This window comes from Geotrypetes seraphini, chromosome 1 (genome assembly GCF_902459505.1).
Source record: "Geotrypetes seraphini chromosome 1, aGeoSer1.1, whole genome shotgun sequence".
In the NCBI taxonomy this organism is placed as follows: Eukaryota; Metazoa; Chordata; class Amphibia; order Gymnophiona; family Dermophiidae; genus Geotrypetes; species Geotrypetes seraphini.
The window spans coordinates 57,115,261-57,134,629 of NC_047084.1; the positions used below are offsets into that span (position 1 = coordinate 57,115,261).

General features: G+C 43.7%; 1 protein-coding gene across 3 annotated transcripts in view; it reads right to left on the bottom strand.

Annotated features, from left to right (window-relative positions):
- PARP8 (poly(ADP-ribose) polymerase family member 8) overlaps positions 1-19,369 on the bottom strand; it is a 505,058-nt gene that overhangs the window by 313,815 nt on the left and 171,874 nt on the right. For all 3 annotated transcript variants that reach the window (XR_004538173.1, XR_004538172.1, XM_033931570.1), the window contains exon 11: positions 19,206-19,328. Coding sequence is in view for 1 of the 3 variants with exons in the window: in XM_033931570.1 (XP_033787461.1) it covers positions 19,206-19,328 (123 nt within the window). In the remaining 2 variants the exon portion in view is untranslated. The remainder of the gene's footprint in view (positions 1-19,205; positions 19,329-19,369) is intronic.

Genomic DNA, 19,369 nt, shown 5'->3' on the forward strand with positions numbered 1-19,369 from the left:
ATCGCTTCCTTCACTATTTTAGTCATCCATACCGGGTCTTTTGTTCGACTCTTTTTGCACCCCTTTCTGAATCTGGGGATGCACAGATTTTGCGCCTCGCTCACCGTGTCCTTGAAAAAAGACCAGGCATGTTCTACCGTTTGCCATTTCTTGGAAGTGTTCCTAATTTTCTTCCTTACCATTTCCCTCGTTGCTTCATAGTTTCCTTTCCTGAAGTTGAAAGTTGTCGCTATGGTTCTCTTTCCGTTCGGTATTCCTACTTCAACCTTGAACTTGATCATATTATGATCGCTATTTCCCAACGGTCCCACTACTTCCACTTCCTTTGCAGGTCCCATTAGCCCATTTAGGATTAGATCCAAAGTTGCATTTCCTCTCGTCGGTTCTCTAACAAGCTGCTCCATGAAGCAATCTTGTATAGCCTCCAGGAATTCTGTCTCCCTGGCGCATCTTGAGCTTCCAAGACTCCAGTCTATCCCGGGGTAGTTGAAGTCTCCCATAACAACCGTGTAACCTCTTTTGCATTCTCGCTTCATCTCGGCATCCATTTCTTTATCAATATCTCTGGTTTGCCCGGGTGGACGATAGTATAAGCCCATCTTTATTTCATGCCCTTTCCTACCCGGTATTTTAACCCATAGCGATTCCAGTTTGTTGGTCGTCTCCGCTGTGTCCATTCTTGTCGATTGTATGCTTTCTTTTACGTATAGGGCTATTCCTCCTCCTTTCTGTCCTGACCTGTCCTGGCGATAGAGCTTGTATCCCGGCAGTGCAGTATCCCATCTGTTTTCCTCATTCCACCACGTTTCAGAGATTCCAATGATGTCTATGTCCTCTGCATTGGTCATGGCTTCTAGTTCCTCCATTTTGTTTCTTAGGCTCCTTGCATTAGCATATATGCAATTTAGATCCTGGCATTTCGTCCTTCTCATTTCCTTTCCCTGTGCTTCGGTCTTTGGTGTCTTCTCTTTTGCTACAATCTTTCTAACCTCAACTTCTGGGTTAGTCGACTCCTGTAATTTGTCCCTTGTTTCTTCCCAGCCTTTTTTCCCCTTAGTATCTTCATGGGATACCGTCTTCCGAATCGTCGACGCTAGGTCGACTGTCGGCTTTCCCCTTCCTCTTAGTTTAAAGCCTGTTCTATTCCTCTCTTGACGTTGTTTGCTAGAAGTCTTGTTCCCGCCACGCTCAGGTGCAGTCCATCTCTCCTGTAGAGCTTGCTCTTGACCCAGAACGTTGTCCAGTTCCTCACAAAGTGGAACCCTTCTTCCTCACACCATCTCCTCATCCATGCATTTATTGATTGTAGTTCTTCCTGCCTTTTCACATCTGCCCTTGGTACCGGTAGGATCTCTGAGAATGCTATCTTCTGGGTCCTCATCAAGTGTGTATTTATAAATTCATATGATTTTATCTAATACACTTGTTGTAATATTTGATTTGATTTCTTATATACCGCTATACCGTGAGGTTCAAAGCGGTTTACAATGAAGATAGATTAAAGATACATTAAAACAAAATAAATAAAAATAGTACTTTGGATTTCTCTAGCTGTCCCTAAGGCTCACAGTCTAGCTAAAGTACCTGAGAAAACAATAAATAAAAATAAAATAAATGAGAGTAAATTCCAGTCAGACAATAGGATGTGATGTTAGAAGTTCATAAAGACGATATGTCAAGGAGCGAAAGCTGGTATGCTCCTTGAGCCCTGACGTACGCAGCCAAGTCAACACACAATATTTCAGCCATGAGGTTTCCCAGGAAGTAGTAATGAGTGCCAAAATACAGGCTAGTCATTTCAGAGTCAATGCAATGCTAAAATGCAGGCATGTCATTTGGATCAGATGACCTCTGCAACAGCCAGACAACCGCCACTATCATCTCGGTGCATCAGCTGCATTAAACGGTCAACTGCCATCATTCTCAGATCCGATATCTAGTATGGTATAGAACCCTGCTGGATCGGGGGAGGGTCAGAGCTGTGCTCTTAAGTCTCTGCCACTGCTTCTGCTGCCTGCTGTTGGTTTCGGTGTAGCCCCGGCATCTCCTTGTGCTCACCGTTATCCCCTGCTGGATCGGGGGAGGAGCGGAGCTGTTCTCTTTAGTCCCTACTGCTGATTCTGCTGCCTGCCGCTGGTTTCGGTATGGCCCCAGTGTCTCTTCGTGCTCAACTGATTAGCCCCTGCTAGATCGGGGGAGGGGCGGAGCTGTGCTCTTAAGTCCCCGCCGCTGCTTCTGCTGCCTGCTGCTCTTTTCGGTGCGGCCCCAGCGTCTACTTGTGCTCATCGTTATCCCCTACTGAATCAGGGGAGAAGGAAGGAAGGAAGGACGCAGGAAGGGCCTCTGCTGAAAATGCTCCATTCTAGGCCTTTAGGTTTGTAGAAATATGCAAAAATGAATAAAGAATTAAAAAAAAAAAAAAAAAAAGGCTGCTCTGAAAGATTTGAAGAGCATTAGGAATTGCTCTGAGCTCTAATAGGTTGATGTGGAATATATTTTCTTGAACAGACCAGCGACCTTGTGTGTGAAAACAGTCCAGGTGATCTCCCCAAGCATACATGGGTGCATCTGTAGTGAGCACTTTCTGATGTGGTAGGATTTGAAATAGTAGACCTCTGAAAAGATTGGTCACATCCATCCACCACTAAAGAGACTGACAGAGAGACAATGTGACTAATCTTTTGAGAGAAGGGATTGAGAGTTTGAGACCATTGAGAGGCTAGAGTCCACTGAACTATTCTGAGATGAAGCCTTGCAAAGAGGATAACATGGACTATGGACACCAAATGCCCCAAGAGCTACATCATCTGTTTGGTCAAAATGGTTTCTAGAAGAGAAACCTGCTTGCAAAGGTGAAGCAAAGATTCTTGTCTTTGTTGAGGAAGGAAAGTATGTAGATGAACAGTGTCAAGTATGGCTTCTATGAATTGCAGTTTTTGGGAAGGTTGAAGTTGAAACTTTGGAAAATTGACGTTGAACCCTAGCTGTTGAAGAAATGTTATCGTCAACTGTGTTGTGGAAAGTGCAGAGCCTGGCAGGGAGAATTTGGTTCAGAATGTTTTTTTTCTTGTTTTCCTCCTCTAAATCTAGGGTGCGTCTTATGGTCAGGTACGTTTAACTGAGCGAAAAATGCGGTAATTGAGAAAGTAACCTGATCTCCGATGGAAGCTCATTCCAAATTTTCGCAGATAGAAAAGATTTGCAAAACTTAGATATAGTTTTGATTCTCTTAACATATTGAAAGCCAAGTTTATATTTCTGAATATTTCTTGAATGAGATGGTAAACAGAAATTGAAAAAGACAGAATTAAGGTGGGAACAATACCATATAAAATTTTAAAAATCACGCAAGTGCATTTGAATCGAATTCTCCAGAACATGGGAAGCCAGTGAAGTACCCTAAATAAAGGAGTCACATGATTGTATTTATGCTTACCAAATATCAATTTTGCCGCAGTATTCTGAATAAGTTGCAACCTTTTCAGGTTGCATTTATTCAAACAGAGGGAATTAGCATAATCCAACGGTGACAAAATAATCGCCTGATCCAGAACTGCAAAATGCTGTTGGAAATATAAATGGTGGAACTGTCTAAGTAATCTAAGACTAAAGATACATTTTTTTGTTACATTGTAAACTTGGGATGAGAAAAAAGTGTGGAATCCAGGATGAAGCCTAGGATTTTAGATGCAAGTTCAATTTGTAATGAAATATCTAATAATACTGTACATAACATAAGAAGTTGCCTCCACTGGGTCAGACCAGAGGTCCATCACGCCCAGCGGTCCGCTCCCGCGGCGGCCCATCAGGCCTATGACCTGTGAAGTGGTCCCTGACTATTCCTATAACCTACCTCTACTTCTATCTGTACCCCTAAATCCCCTTATCCTTTAGGAATCTATCTAAACCTTCCTTGAACCCCTGTACTGTGCTCTGGCCTATCACAACCTCCGGAAGCGCGTTCCATGTGTCCACCACCCTCTGGGTAAAAAAGAACTTCCTAGCGTTTGTTCTAAACCTATCCCCTTTCAATTTTTCCGAGTGCCCCCTTGTACTTGTACTTCCCCACAGTCTGAAGAATCTGTCCCTGTCTACCTTCTCTATGCCCTTCAGGATTTTGAAGGTTTCTATCATGTCTCCTCTAAGTCTCCGCTTTTCCAGGGAGAATAGCCCCAGCATTTCCAACCTGTCAGCGTATGAAAAGTTTTCCATACCTTTTAGTCGCTCTTCTCTGGACTCCCTCAAGTACTGCCATGTCCTTCTTGAGGTACGGCGACCAGTACTGGACACAGTACTCCAGATGTGGGCGCACCATTGCACGATACAGTGGCATGATGACTTCCCTCATCCTGGCCGTGATAACCTTTTTAATGATACCCAACATTACGTTCGCTTTCTTTGCGGCTGTCGCACACTGTGCTGATGCTTTCAATGTTGTGTCCACCATCACTCCCAGGTCTCTTTCAAGGTTGCTTACCCCTAGCAATGATCCCCCCATTTTGTAGCTGAACATCGGGTTCTTTCTCCCTACATGCATGACCTTGCATTTCTCTATGTTAAACCTATTTTCAACTTACCATGGCTCGGACATGAGAGGAAACCTTTCCTCTGACAGCAAGATGACATTTGTGGATCGCCTGGTTAATGTGCTCTCATCACTGCTTAGGATGTCCGAGCCATGGTAAGTTGAAAATAGGTTTGCCTGGAAAGGGAAATGTGCACCTTACAAATGGCAAAGTCCACCATGTAGACCCTGTTATAAGAGCTAATAGGAAAAAACTAGGACCTTATTAAAATGAGCAAAGGTGGGAGTCGAACCGGGGAGTTTCAGAGGTCAGAGATCGGAACAGGAGCATTACCGTGTTGAGCTACAAATGCTTTCTTGTGCTTATAGCAGTTTGGTGAGACAAAACACTGCAGTTGTATATTATTGTTTCTTCACCATTTCAGAAATGTATACTTTACCATGATATAAACTAACAAAGTATGCCATGTTTAAAAGGAGAAATATAAGATGAGTTGAACTCAAATTCTTAGCATGGAAGGGGGAAAAGTTTATTTTTCTGCTACACAGCAAAGTTGTACAGTAATGTTATATTCAACTCCTATAAGAAGTGGAAAGCATCATCAAAGTGCACCTGGAAGGTAGATATGCCACAAGTAAAATACAGGCTGGGATTTGAACCCTCAAAGGCCGGAAGATTGGTAGAGAGTGCCTTTCCTCACTGACCTACAGCTCCAATGCCTCTGGCTCCCTTGTCATATCATATCTTAGTGAAGTGCTAAGGGAAAAGGAGTTTAGCTATAATGTCATAGTAGGCTGAGACAAAAGAGTGATAGCTCAATGGTTAAAAGCGCTGCTTTCACTGAGCCCCAAACCCATATTCCCAAGTGTGCTTGAATACATGTGAGGTGGAGCTCTGTTTTTCTCACACGCTAATCTTCATTCTAAGCACTGTACTAATGCATATATGACTGTAAGTAATCTGTTCCGTTTAGGCGTCATACCGGAAAAGTGGTGTTTTTTTTGCCCTTGCCAATCAGCGTCATTTGTGCTGCAATTCTTTAATACATAGTTGATATTTGTTTTCTACTTGAAAACCTTCCAAATCTTTAGGCATTCCTTTGCTTAAACTTATTTGAGTTCATCCTGATATGATCGCTAATGAGCATAGACAGCTCAGTCAAGTATGATATGAATGGGTGGTGAGATGGACCTTAGTAGAAGTAGCTGTAGCTCTATGTGTTAGGCGCCAGCCTGTGCTCCTAACATCCAGAGGTTGTGAGTTCTACACCCAGCACATCTTTTAATTGTGGCATACTACTTTGACGGTGCAGATTGATGAGGTCACAATGAGGTCAGTTTTGTGCAACTGAAGACCTCCATTTTGCAATGAGGGAAGCTGAATGTTAAGGTGTGTATCTGTTTATTCTCTTTTTAAGTGCTGATAATGTGTGCTGTTTTTTCTTTGCTTTCAAAAGAGAGCCGATTGCAGTGCTGTTTGTTGAGAAAAAAAAGGGGGTTGTAAAAGCCATGTGTAAATTATATTATTGTTTGGGCAGAAATGTGGTTTGTTATCCATGCAATATAATGTGTTCCATTGTTATGGTGTCATTATATTTATTAGGACAGAGAAAAGATGAAAATTACCTATTCAAACTCACTATTGGAATTATTGATGAAAAAACACAGCGGACGTCTGCCTCGCGTGTAACAAAGAGCCGCAATTACGATAGTTGAAACGGCATTGAAATCCAAGTTAGACCAGGGTTTCTTACGTCTACATAATACTCGATATTTAGACGCAGTTGCTCGCTCAGGTAGCGCTCAGGTAGCGTCCCCATTTGGCACGCCCACGGAACGCCCACGTCCAGAGCTGGAGACGGGACTATGCTTTCGATAGACGTCAGTTCGTCAAGTACCTCATAGGGACGTCTATGTGTCGTTAATTACCCAATTAACATTAATTAAGACACTTAACTCCGTAATTATTCACTTACATCGGACGTCCAAAGCACGCCTAAGTTAAACGCAGTAATAGAGAATTTACCCCTGAGTGTAAATAAAACTTGAAATATATCTTAATGGGTGAGACAGGTGATGGTATGCATAATGCAAAATATAAAATGTGAAAAATTAATGGTGAATATTGAGCATAAAGAGTGGTGACAATTTTGTCATAAAAGTCCAAAATATATATATCTTCAAAAAGACTTGATGTTATGAAGGAAAAGGAAAGAAAGTGTACAAAGTATGTATATAAACTTAGAATTTTAAAAGTGATTGGAAAAGAATTTAGTGACACTAATAAAGTAAAATGTGTGAAAAAAAGTGGAACCAAAAAAAGGTGGATTGAATATACCGTGGTAGATAAGGTTTTGCAACAAACAGCATTAAAGGGAAAAACTGATATATAAAAATGAAAACAAATTAACATCACATAGCAAATAGAAGCCCACATAAGATAAACGATAATACATAAATAGTATTTATACAATAAAATACATTAAGGAATATATAATATGAAACATAAAATTTAATTTAAACATCAAAACATTTGTGGACATCATTAAATGAATATTTTAATTCAAACAAATATCAAAAATACAGTAGTATCTTAAAAAGTTAAAACAGCAATAGCATAAGAATACATAAAAAAGTGAAATGAATACAAACTTCTTAGAGAAAGGAGTGTATCGACCATTAGGAGACAAAAATAACTGACAGGCTTAATGCAAAATTATACAGTATGATGGTGAGTTCGTAGTGAATGAATAACCACAAAGATGTGATAACGGATAATCTAGGATATAAAATTTGGGCTTAATGGATGTAAACTGAGGGCATCAGATCTACGTTGCATTAGTGCATAAAGTAATGAAAAGGGGGCATGATTTGGGAGAAAAAAGTGCAAATCAAGCATGCTAAAGTTACCAAACATGTGAGGAATACAGAGCTACGTCTGTGTATCACAATCAAGATGATGTATAACAATGAGCTTTAATACTATGTCCTATTTAAAAAGAAGTAAAAAACTAGAAATAAACGAGGTGCACAGCCTACATGCAGCAGTGCACACATACAAACCAAGAAATATTGCTTTCACGGGCTTTATGGGCTTTGACAAGTGCCTAAATTGACAAGCATGAAGACAGAGCAGCCCCACCTGAAGGCTGGAGTCCAAGTATTAGAAAAAAGAAAATATGATTTTATTTTTTAGTAAAATAATAAAGAATAAAGGAAAAACAGCAGCTAAAGGCCAGGAAGAAACACAATATGGGTTGAAGACAACACCGACTGGATGAAGTCCAGAAAAATGAAGAGCTGAGGTATCGTGAGCCTATGTTGGGCAGGAAGGCACTTGTGCATGCATGGTGCGGGCAGTTGTGAAGTTTCTTAAAACTTAACGTGACAGTTCACTTTTAACACTGTCCATACCAGGCTCCATGGATGATGTCATCCATATGTGAGAATATGCTGCCTGCTTGTCCTAGGATAAAATACAATTATTCAGAGTTACTGACCTGTGTTTTTTGATGACAGCAGGCCAAGTATTCTCACATGTGGATGACATCATGCCTAGTGTGAATTATCAAAAAAGATTTTACAGCATCCCACTGTGCATGCATGGATCCATCAGTCAAATGATACAGCTGAAGATGACAACTCCTGAGCAGGGGTCTCAAAGTCCCTCCTTGAGGCCGCAATCCAGTCGGATTTTCAGGATTTCCCCAATGAATATGCATGAGATCTATGTGTATGCACTGCTTTCAATGCATATTCATTGGGGAAATCCTGAAAACCCGACTGGATTGCGGCCCTCAAGGAGGGACTTTGAGATCCCTGTCCTAGAGAATACTTGGCCTGCTCTCCTCTGAGAACACCTGCTACAGGGTCAAGTAATTTTGCCTTCTCTGAAGACAAGCAGGCAAGTTGTATTCTCACATATGGGAATCCCTAGCTACCAGGCTCACTGAAAACAACAATGTAAGGACAATAGGGATTAGAAATGTCGAGGCCTTGAAGTCAATTAACCTGAAATTATATATAAACTGGTTGTGAAGGAGCAGCCTGGGACAGAACAAAACTGATCCTAGAAGGGTAACATAGTAAATGATGGCAAATAAAGACCTGAACAGTCCATCCAGTCTGCAGAAAGAATACTTCTGAGGTAGGCACGCCAGGAGGCTGGGTTCATTGCGTCTCTGGCTGCCCGAAGATTTTAAAATACAGTGGTGGGGAACTAGAAGGTGGGGGAATCAGGAATTCTAGAGAGGTCAGATCCAGCTTAGAGGAGTAGGGGCTGGAGTTGGGAAGAAGGGAAGAACAGATGCTGCACGGGCTGGGGATGAGGGAGGGAGGGAGACATGCTGCCGGTGGGTGAGGGAACAGGAAAAAAGACTTGTTGGATACTGGTGTGAAGTGAGGGAAAGACATGGTGCACATGGGGAAAGGAAGAAAGAGGAAAATTGGCCATAGAGAGAGAGGTAGAGATGCATGAGGGAGAAGAGGGAGAAAGGGAAAAATGTTAGATATGGTGGTGGAGAGGGAACAGAGGGACAGATTGAAGGGGATGCAAGGTAGAACAAAGTAATGGAGGGAAAGATGTGGCATGATGCTTGAGATGGCTAATAGAAGGAGAAATGGGGCTGGTGGGCAGTGGTAAAAATGCTGCACATGCTCCGGGGGATGAGAGACAGAGAAATGTTGATGTGGCAGTAGAGGGGATGGGAGAGATGCCTGGATCTCTCAAGACAGATGGACAGTGAGAGAGAGAGGGAGACATGTTTCCAATAGGAGTGGAGGAGAGAGGAAGAAAAGTTGGACTCATGGAGGGACAGAGAGACGTTGGTTGGGGAAGGGAATGAGGTCCAAAGGAGATGAAGCATGCAGAAAGCAGAAAGAAAGAAATATTGAATGCACAGTCAGATGGAAGTACCGTATTTGCCGGCGTATAGGACGACTGGGCGTATAAGACGACCCCCCAACTTTTAGTTAAAAAATAGAGTTTTGTGTTATACTCGCCGTATAAGACGACCCCTTCTTCCGCACACCTTCTCTACCGCCCCGGGTGCAGCACAGCCGGCCAGGTTCCCTTACTTTTGTGGCACTTCCCCGACCAACCGACAACAGCCCCGGTCCGACAAACCTCCCTGCCCTTAACCGCGAATCTAAATTACCTTCTTACAGCTGCTGTATTCGCGACTTTATTAATTTGGAAATATTAATTGGAAATATTAATATTAATACTTTGTAAACGGGTTTCTACCAGAGCCTCTAATGTTTATAAATTTTTATCAACACAACTAATATACTACTTTATCCTGAAAAGAATTTTTTTCCTACCTTTGTTGCCTGATTTCTGCTTTCCTCATGTTCTCATTCAATTCCTTCCATCCACTGTCTCTCTTCTCTCTGTGTCTTCCATTTGCTCTGTTACTGTGCCTCTCCCTTTCTCCTCCCTTCCAAATTGGTCTGGCGCCCATCTTCTTCCCTCCGCTCCCCCCATAGTCTGGCATCTCTGTCTTCTTCCTTGCCAGCATCTTCTCCCCACTCTCTCTTCCCCATTTCCTTTCAGCGTCCTTCTCCCCCCATCTTCCCCATGTCCAGTCAGGAAGCATCCTTCTTCCCCCTCTGCCTTCCACATGTCCTTTCAGCGTCCTTCTCCCCCCTCTGTCTTCCCCATGTCCTTTCAGCGTCCTTCTCTCCCCCCATCTTCCCCATGTCCTTTCAGCGTCCTTCTCCCCCGTCTTCCCATGTCCTTTCAGCGTCCTTCTCCACCCCTTTGTCTTCCCCATGTGCTTTCAGCGTCCTTCTCCACCCCTTTGTCTTCCCCATATGCTTTCAGCATCCTTCTCCCCCCTGTCTTCCCCATGTTCTTTCAGCATCCTTCTCCCCCCTCCCGTCTTCCCCATGTCCTTTCAGCGTCCTTCTCCACCCTTTTGTCTTCCCCAGTGCTTTCAGCAGCCTTCTCCCCCCTTAGTTTTACCCATTTCCCTTAAGCGTCTTTTCTTCTCCACTCCACCTTTCCTCCCTTTCTACCTCCCTGCCCCTTACCTTTGTGGCGCTTCCCCACCCCACCAACAACAGAACAAGCCCGGTCCGATAAACCTTCTTGCCCTGTAGCCGCAAATCTAAATTACCTTCTTACAGCAGCTGGAGTATTGAAGCTGCTGTAAGAAGGTAATTTAGATTCGCGGCTACAGGGCAGGGAGGTTTGTCGGCCTGGCCTGTTGTCAGTCAGTCGGGGGAAGCGCCACAACGGTAAGGGGACCTGACCAGCTGTGCACACTACCCCCAAATGGCTGCATCCGGGGCGGACCGCCCCTCCTTTGGTATGCCACTGCCTTTTCCCTACCTGCCCTGCTGCACACAGCCGACCGGAAGTCTTCCCGATGTCAGCGCTGACGTCTGAGGAAGGGAGGGCTTTGCTTAAGCCTTCCCTCCGACGTCAGCACTGACATCGGGGAAGACTTCCGATTTGCTATGTGTGCTGCAGCAGGGCAGGCAGGAAATGGAAGACGAGCCTCGCAGCAGGGCAGGTAGGAAAATCATCAGATGAGCCTCACGGCACGAGGGGCATCCCCACGGGATCCCAGTGACCCTAGGGGGGCGTCCCCACGGGATCCCCGTGACCCGAAGGGGGAACCCGCGGGACCCCCGCAGGATTCCCGTCGTCCTCTAGTCTAAGGCATTGCAAATAAGCATTTTAAGCCTATAATGGGGTTTTTTTCTAACTTTTATTTTGCTTGGAAGATAATCAATAAAAGTACAACATGCTGGGTTCTGCATTGCATACAGAAAATCAAATATCAGCTCAATTTTAGTCCTAATTATTAATGCACAAAACTTAACAAGAACAACCCTCAGAATATCAAACACAAATAACTTACTGCTTTTTTCCCCAGTGTAAAAGTAAACCAAAAGCACAAGGCTTAGTACTTTTCTCAGTGTGATCTGTGAAGCCAAGCCAAACCAAACAGCATAAACATCCCCAAGCAGCATAACATCCCCAAACAGCATAAACATCATTTCCAAGCAGGATATCTAGGAGTGGGTAACCAGAAAATAAAAAAAATAAAATAAACAATTCAATCAAATATATCCATCAGACTATCACATGCAAATAACTTTGTGCTACCAATGTAGGGAAGCCAATTGCATGGTGCCTCTATCTTCCAGTCCCCAGACTTCTTTTCTTGCCTGGGCAAAGAGGATCAGGTGGGTTTATTCAAAATGGCTACCAAGACTTCATAGGGCAGCCTCATGAGATCACAGAAGTGTCGCGAGGCTGCTGCATGAAATCATGGCTGCCACCCACAAACCACCTTTGGCCCTCTGGCTATTTTCCCTCTAAGAACTAATTATACGCAAGCAACAATTTCTCTATGAACAAAGGACCTACTTAAGAACAAAGGAGAAACAGCGAAAACGATGTCCAAGATGTAGTATTTTATTCAGTCATTCAGAATGTGCCATAATCAAAGAATCCATATTTATGTAATAATTCATAGACCCTACTTTACCTACTTGACATGAGCGACAAAATTTCCATTACATTGCCTGGTGGAATTGCTATTATAGAATACTAGTGGTGCATGCAACATTTAGAACATATATTGATTATTGAGAGCTTCTATAATGCTACTAATGACCGAGGAGTCAATTCAGAGTCATTTACATGAGACCCTACAAAGGCGTTACAATACATGAGCTTCTGCAAAGGTGTTACATTAGCTTCTGTAGAAATGTTACCATAAGGAGTTGTGAGGTGTTACAATACATAGAATCTATACTGAAATTCACGGAGCTCTGTGGTGGTGTTACAGAGTTATTAATACCAGCATGATTATGCCATAATCCATCATCCTACTTATATACACATGTTTATAACAAATCAATTGTCCTATGTATATACACATGTAATACTAGGTTTACTATTGTTGCTAAATATGCTATTATACACACACACACACATATATATATATATATACACACACACACACAGTCAAATCTCAGTTTGAGAGTGTTTTGCAAGACGAGCAAAACACTCCTGTAAACCTTAACTCGCAAAACGAGCATCATCATGATAAACAAGCGCGTACACGCGCATCACGTGTAAGCACGCACGTCGATGAGTGCTCTGTGCCGCACTCATCGATGTTGTGCATGCTTACATATGACACGCGCATACATGATTGTTTATCGGGACGGTGCTCATCTCAAATTGCCCGCTGTGACGTATCACATGACCCCCTTGCAGTCCTTCACCTCCATTGAGGAATATACCAAAATGATGTCCTCCTACCCCTACCTGCGGGCGGCGCCCTACCTTCACTCTGCCTTCATGGCCACCCATTCTTAACCCGAGGAGTGTTTGCCCGACGGCTACGCCAAGATGTGGACCAATGGGGCCAACCCCAAACTCTCAGTGGAGAGCAATGAGGGCAAGCTGTCCTGCACCGACTAAATCAATATGTCCATGGCCAGCAGCTCCACAGCCAGCACCCTTCCTGATTGTTACCTAAACTCGGACAATGACCCGCACAAGCCTTTCTACTCCTACTTCTCCCTTCCCCGCTCCTTCAAGCACATCCACCACCAGAAGGCTTCGGACAGGGCTTCTTAACAGGGCATCATCGGGAGGGCAGCTGTACGGGGACCCCGAGGGTTTCCAGCACTTTTCCACCTGAAGAACATCACCCTGCTGAAGGGGCTGTGGCACCCGGGCATCATCCAGGCAGGTACCCACCCCTGGAACGAATCGTCTGAGTTTCCTTTTTTGTCTATGGAGAAATTTGTTTTGATATACGAGTGCTTTGGATTTCGAGCATGCTTCTGGAACGAATTATGCTCATAAACCAAAGTACAACTGCATATATATATATTTTTTTTTTTTTTTAACCGCACCTCTTAAAAAGGTTGGCCATTTCAACTAAATTTATTTATATTGTAGCCACACTGACTCAGCAGTGCTCACAGTGGCTACATACAAAAAGTGCACCGGCGTGTAACCCAATAGGGAGTCACCCTGCAGACACTGCTTTAATAAATGAAACAAAAAAACACAGAATCAATGCACACAGCTTCAGTTTGGTTCTTCAAAAGAAAATTTAATTGTCAGACTGGCCAAAACAAAGCAAATAATGCAACTTGCAAAATCCAAAGAAAAAAAATGACCAAAATGAAAACTCTGAGAAAAGTTCAGGATTTTCTTCTCAAAGTCAGTAATCTGCTCTGTGCTTACGCTCTCCTCAGAGCTTCTTTTCAATAAGGCTTCCCACAGCCTGCTCCTTAGCAGATTGTGGAAACTGTTCAGTTCTCTGCTTTGCTGCACAAAATTCACACACAGTTTCCAAATAGCAAAGCCTCCAGCAGCTTCTAGAGCACTGCTGGGAATAGGAGAGTGCCTTAAGTTTGCCTGACAGAAGCTCACAACAGCATTCAAAAATTCCTCCCGGGTGTTAGCAAACCTCTCCCCCACATAAAAGGCACTCTCAGCTTTTTAAACAAAAATGCAGAGAATCAAAAAAAAGATTTCAGAAACAAAAACTCAGTTTATAGCTTAGTCCTTGAATATGGTTGCCAAGCCCACTTCCATTGGTTCTGGGAACACAGCTAGCTCCTCATCAGGCAGTTCTCCCTGAAGTTCCATGGGAGTTTCTTCCTCTGGTACTGGTAGTTCTGGAGGTGTTCCAGCTTCTTCTACCTCCATGGGTGTACAGCCATTATGCCTGCTTGAGCCTGTGAGGTCCTCAAGAGAGAGAGAGACCTCAGCTTTCTCCCAATCCTGCCTAACAGTTGTTCCAGACTGCAGGCTTTTCTAGGGAAGGGACACGCCCTGCTCTGCCTGAGTCAGCAAGGAACTGATCTCTCTGGCTCCCCTGGTGGTGACCTGGACACAGGTTTCTCTGTGAGCTCTTAGTTCTGCCTTTGCCCTCCTGGGTCCTAGTTCTACTGTGTTCCCGAGGTGTGTGACAAGTTTTCCCAACCCCTGGCCCTGAATGACTAGCAGGCTCAGAGGACTCCAAATAGGACTGCGGCTGGGCTCTGGACGCTCACTTTCCTGGTTTCCTATGTCCTTTCCTCCCCACACTTACAGGGATCCTGGCAGGCGTGGAGTCTGCTTGGTCACAATATGCATCCTTGAAAGTTCTAGTTTCCTCTCTGTCAACTTCATAATTTCAGTTGAAGTAGTTTGACAAAAGATAGTCTATCTCCTTCCCTTCTATATCTCCCTCTTTCTCCATGCTCTGGTATTTCTTCTCCTTCTTTCCCTTTCTCCCTTCCCTAAGATCTGGCATCTCTCTCCTCTCCCTTCTCTGGTCTTTCTTCTTCTCTCCCCCTTCCCCAAGTGGACAGCTTTCTTCTTTCCCCCTCCTTCCCTCCCCCCCCCACACCGATCGGGTGTAGCATTTCTCTACCCTCTCCAACGGATGGTATCTCTGTCTTCATCATCAGTTGCAACCTTCAGAACTTGGTGCTCCTACCAGTGTCGGACCTTCCTCTCTTCTAGTCCCACCTTTTCCTGTATCCGCACAGGCAGGACCCAGCAAAGGGGAAGGCCTGATGCTGGCAGAAGCAGTGAGTGGAGAAAAATGGCACTGCTGCTGCTGAAGGGTTCAGAGGTTCCTGGACCAAGACACCAGACCTGGGAGAGCCCCCCTTGTGGTCTGCAGCCGAGGCAGACCACTCCCCCATGTTCACCTTAAGAGGGGAACAGTCTAACATAGCCCTCCAGAGACCTACCTTATGGCTGCTGAGACATCATGGGGCAGCCTCATGAGATTTACGGAAGTGTCACAAGACTACTGCATGAATCTCAGCAGCCATTTTGAATAAAACATTAGCAGCAGCTATAGCAGCAGTAAGGGGCAGGAAAGAGTGGGGTTCTTTCTTGTCCACAAAGAGGCCACTAGACCGCCAGGACCATAAGGTAGGTTTTCGAGGGTCAACAGAGGCTTGGGGGCAGCCCTCATGATTTCCCCATCACCACAGTGATACCGATGTATCAGTCCCCGTCCCTGTGGTACCGCCGCAGGGAGGATTTACTGCTACCACAGTATTCCTGGGCTTCTGCCTGGTTACCTTACTGTTACCATGGTAATTACTGCAGTAACTTCCGTGTTACCATGGTAATGGTTACCATGTCACACTCTACTTACCCCTACACTGAGGTGCATCTTTACAGAGCTGGTTTTCCAACCAGACTCAAAGAGATGTAGTTTTCATGTAGGGTAAGTAGAACCTTGCCCTTACAACAAACAGTAAACCTTTACCATTTAAAATAGTAACATTTCTTAGCGGAATCTTTCCTGAAAGCAAGGAGGATTATAGATACACTCTCAGGCACATTCAAAGAATGACATTCTGTGCTCTCAACATACAGGTCATGAGAGTGAGGGCCTAGAGGTTGAGGTGCGTTCTGTGTGATGATGTTGGAAAACACTTCAATCTCCATAGTTTGTCAGAGGACAACTCCAAAAGAAGTGGAAATCAAGTTTGCCTCAGCCAGTACAGGGCAATGAGGATCATGGTTCCCTGATCTTGCTTGAGTTTCAGCAAAGTCTTCTCTTTCAGAGGTAAAGGAGGATACCCTAACCCTCCCCCCAATATAGGAGAAAGGCAACCGATTGCTAGTTTACCTTATGAACAGAGCCTGGAACAGAACTGAGGGACTTTGCTGTTGAGAGGATTGGCAAAAAGACCAGCCAAAGGGTGCCCCACATTTGGAAGACCTTCGAGACTATGCCCATCTTCAGGAACTTTCATGAAGTTGTATCAGTCTGTGCACTAGGCTCACAGGACCATACAATGACGGACAGCTCACTGCAGCACCATCACTGCCTCATAACACAAGGGATAGGATTCCATACCGCCACTTGTTCACATAGTACATTGCAACCCGGTTGTCTGTTTGAATGAGTAGAAATTGTTTGTGTAACCAATCTCCAAAAGAACATAAGAACTGCCGCTGCTGGGTCAGACCAGTGGCCCATCGTACCGAGCAGTACGTTCAAAGACCAGTGCTGTATTTGAGTATAGCCTTACCTGGGTACGTTCTGGTTCAGTAGGAACTTATCTAACCCTTTCTTGAATCCCTGAAGGGTGCTTTCCCCTATAACAGCATCTGAAAGATCGTTCCAGATTTCTACCACTCTCTGGGTGAAGAAGAACTTCCTTACGTTTGTATGGAATCTATCCCCTTTTAACTTTAGTGAGTGCCCTCTCGTTCTCTTCAGCTTGGAGAGGGTGAACAATCTCTCTTTCTCTACTAAGTCAATTCCCTTCATTATCTTGAATGTTTCAATCATGTCCTCTCTCAGTCTCCTCTTTTCAAGGGAGAAGAGGCCCAATTTCTCTAACCTCTCATTGTACGACAACTCCTCCAGTCCCTTAACCATTTTTGTTGCCGCTCTCTGGACCCTTTCGAGTAGTACTATGTCCTTTTTCATGTACAGCGACCTGTATTGGGCGCACCATGGCCCAGTACAGCGGCATGATAACTTTTTCAGATCTGTTTGTGATCCTCTTCTTAATCATTCCTAGCATTCTGTTCGCCCTTTTCGCCGCCACCGCACATTGCGCAGATGGCTTCATTGACTTGTCTACAAGCACTCCCATATCACCCTTACCTTCAGAAGGTTGATGCAGAGATCTATTTCCTACGCAGACAATGTCCCCTGGGTGTGAAGTCAATCTATATGAGTTTCCTCATCTGAGGTTGGATGCATCCATTGTCAACACCTCCACAGAAGGGTGGAATTTGGAATGATTTGGGAGCCAGCAGACACTTCTGGATCTTTGGATAGCATGGCTGGGATCACTGATGTTGCACTTAATGAGAAGAGCGAGAGGGTACAGGAAACCTATGTTTTTCAGAATAGTAGGGTCTTCACCTAGGACCACTTAAGAATCACCTATTAGAGGAAGATGCAGCTGGAGGTTGCCGAGAAAGGGACTGAATGAGATCACCAACCTCTTACATCTTGTCTCCAAAAAGGTTGTATCCTCATAAGAAAAGAGAAGTCATAAGAATTGCCACACTGGGACAGACCGAATATCCATCAAGCCCAGTATCCTGTTTCCAACAATGGCCAAACCAGGTTCCAAATACCTAGCTAGATCCCAAGTGGTAAAACATATTTTATGCTGCTTATCCTAGGAATAAGCAGTGAATTTCCCCAAGCCACTGATTATTCCTAGAATAAGCAGCATAAAATTTGTTTTACTACTTGGGATCTAGCTAGGTACCTGGGTTGGCCACTGTTGGAAACAGAATACTTGGCATGATGGATCTTCAGGCTGTCCCAGTATGGCAATTCTTTTGACTTCTCTTTTAAGAAATTATCCAAACCTTTTTTAAACCCTGTTAAGCTAACTGATTTCACCACATTCTCTGGCAATGAATTCCAGAGTTTAATTACACATTGAGTGAAGAAATATTTTCTCCAGTTTGTTTTAAATCTACTACTTAGTAGATTCATCACATGCCCCCTAGTCCTAGTATTTTTGGAAACAGTGAACAAGTAATTCAAATCTGGGCTACAACCCCAAAACTGAAGCTAAATACCTCTAAAACCAAAGTTCTTTACTTCCACAATGCCCAACAAATGGCACCAACAAGCATCACTCTCCAATCTGGCAGCACCCTCACTGTGGACAGGACCTCCCAAATCCTAGGCTGCATTCTGGACTCCACATTAACTATGGAACCTCAAATATCCCATCTCCGAAAGAAATCCCTCTTCACCATGAAACAATTAAGACTCGTCAGGCCATACTTCCATCAGCATCATTTTGTCCTCATCGTCCAGATGATGATACTATCCCAACTGGATTACTGTAACTCCGCCTACATAGGAATCAATACCACACTAATCCACAAAATGCAGCGTATTCAAAACACTGCAAGAAGACTCATTTTCGATCTGAAAAAATGCGACTCAATCTCAGCCTACCTTAAGCAACTTCACTTGCTACCTATCTCATCGCGAATAAAAATCAAATCATCCTGTATAATACATCACATAATTTATGGAAACTCAGTCACCCCTCCTCTTATCAAACTCTTCTCTGATACATGGTCCACCTCTCGCAGAATTCTTAACAGAATTCAGCTAAACCTCCCTTCGACAAAAAAACTCAAGTACAGAAGAATTTTCCAATCTATGCTCACCTACCTGGGAGTCAAAATCTGGAATAACCTCGCATAGACAGAACAGAACCTAACCATGCTCTAATCTGGAGAAAACTGAAAACTGTACTCTTTGATAACTAATATCTACATGATATCCACACGTACCTTTTTCTTTTGCTTAGTATGATTAGGCCCTTCATCTCCTTTACTACTCTTTTCTCCATCTTCCCCTTCCCTCCCTCTATGCCCCAAGACACCCTTATCCCACTGCAGGTCGCCTTGAGCCTGTTTAAGTTTGTACGATGCACAAATATTAGATTAGATTAGAGAAATGGAAAGGGTTGTAGAGCTTATTATTTGCCATGGATAAGCAGCCTGGATAGGCCATGTGGCCTTTATCTAATGTCATTTTATAAGTTTCTATAATACATTAGATTCCAATAGGTCATGAAAACAAAGCATATAACATTTTCATGTCAGTTATACAAACAGGAACCCAGAATAGAGGGTAAATTTTGTGTATAATAAAATAAGGCACAACAAAAATCACTGAATTGATGTTACCTGCGCAAAGTTGAAAAGATGTGCAGAGGGGATTTCATTTTCTTTTCTGTTATTTTCTTGTGCAAACAATTAGATTTTTCTTTGCTCTGTTTCCACTGCTGGGTAACAAATGTCTGCATAATTCTGAAATTAAAATATTATTCTACTGTTACATTTTACAATAG